Genomic DNA, 964 nt, shown 5'->3' with positions numbered 1-964 from the left:
CATGGGATTTCCCAGGCAAGAATACTGGAGTGGGTTGCCATTTCCTTCTCCAGGGGATCTTCCCCACCCAGGGATTGAACCCTCACGTGTCTTTCACATCTCCTGCACTGGCAGGAGAGTTCTTTACCACTAGCGCTACCTGAGAAGTCTTAAAATTAAAGATCTAAACAAATGGAGAAATCCACCATTTTTACAGATTAAAAAATTCAATACTATTAAAATTTACATCCTCTATTCGATTTCCTATGGTTGCTATAACAAATTGCCATGAACATGATGGTTTAAAACAACACACATTTATTCTCTTATAGTTCTGCAGGCTAAAGGTCCAAAATGGGGTTCACTAGGTTAAAACTAAGGAGTCAGCAGAGCCATGTTCCCTCCAGAGACTAGGAGAGAATCCATTCCTTGCCTTTTCAAGTTTCTAGAGCTGCATTCCCTGTACTCCTTTGAGCTCCTTCCTCCATTATTAATATGAGAAGGGCAGCATCTTCAAATCTCTTTCTCTGCTTCAATCACATTGTCTTCTCTTTATAGTATCTCCTCTGCCTCCTTCTTATACGGAAACCCATGAATGTATTTAGAGCCCACCTGGATAAACCAGGATATTCTCCCATCTCAAGATCTGTAATTTAATCATATCTTTTGCCATATAAGGTAATATTCACCTTTTTGCCAGAGAAGGTAATATACACAGGTTCCATGGATTAGTAAGTAGATATCTTTGAGGGACATTATTTAGCCTACCATACTCATCACGTTATTCTGAAGAGTCAATGCAAGTAGTCCCATTTGCTATTTATGCTTTTGTTTCTTCTGCCTGAGGAGACATATTAAAAAAATATTGCTAAGACACGTCAAAGAGCATACTGCCTATGTTTTCTCTGAGGAGTTTTATGGTTTTGGGTCTTATATTTAAGTTGTTAATCCAAATTGAGTTCATTTCTGTATATGGTATTAGGAA

General features: G+C 38.3%; 1 protein-coding gene across 1 annotated transcript in view; it reads right to left on the bottom strand.

Annotated features, from left to right (window-relative positions):
* Positions 1 to 757, bottom strand: part of LOC104982274 (transmembrane protein 185A-like) — a gene marked incomplete at its 5' end in the record, with an annotated part of 9255 nt that extends 8498 nt beyond the window's left edge. The window contains one exon of the mRNA XM_010831618.1: positions 669 to 757. Within this exon, the coding sequence (XP_010829920.1) occupies positions 669 to 757 (89 nt within the window). The remainder of the gene's footprint in view (positions 1 to 668) is intronic.
* Between the last annotated feature and the right edge of the window lie 207 nt (positions 758 to 964).

The sequence above is a fragment of the Bison bison genome, unplaced genomic scaffold, assembly GCF_000754665.1.
Source record: "Bison bison bison isolate TAMUID 2011002044 unplaced genomic scaffold, Bison_UMD1.0 scf7180017864529, whole genome shotgun sequence".
NCBI lineage: Eukaryota > Metazoa > Chordata > Mammalia > Artiodactyla > Bovidae > Bison > Bison bison.
The sequence above is the reverse complement of the archived record's forward strand: the minus strand, read 5'-3'. Positions and strand labels throughout refer to the sequence as shown.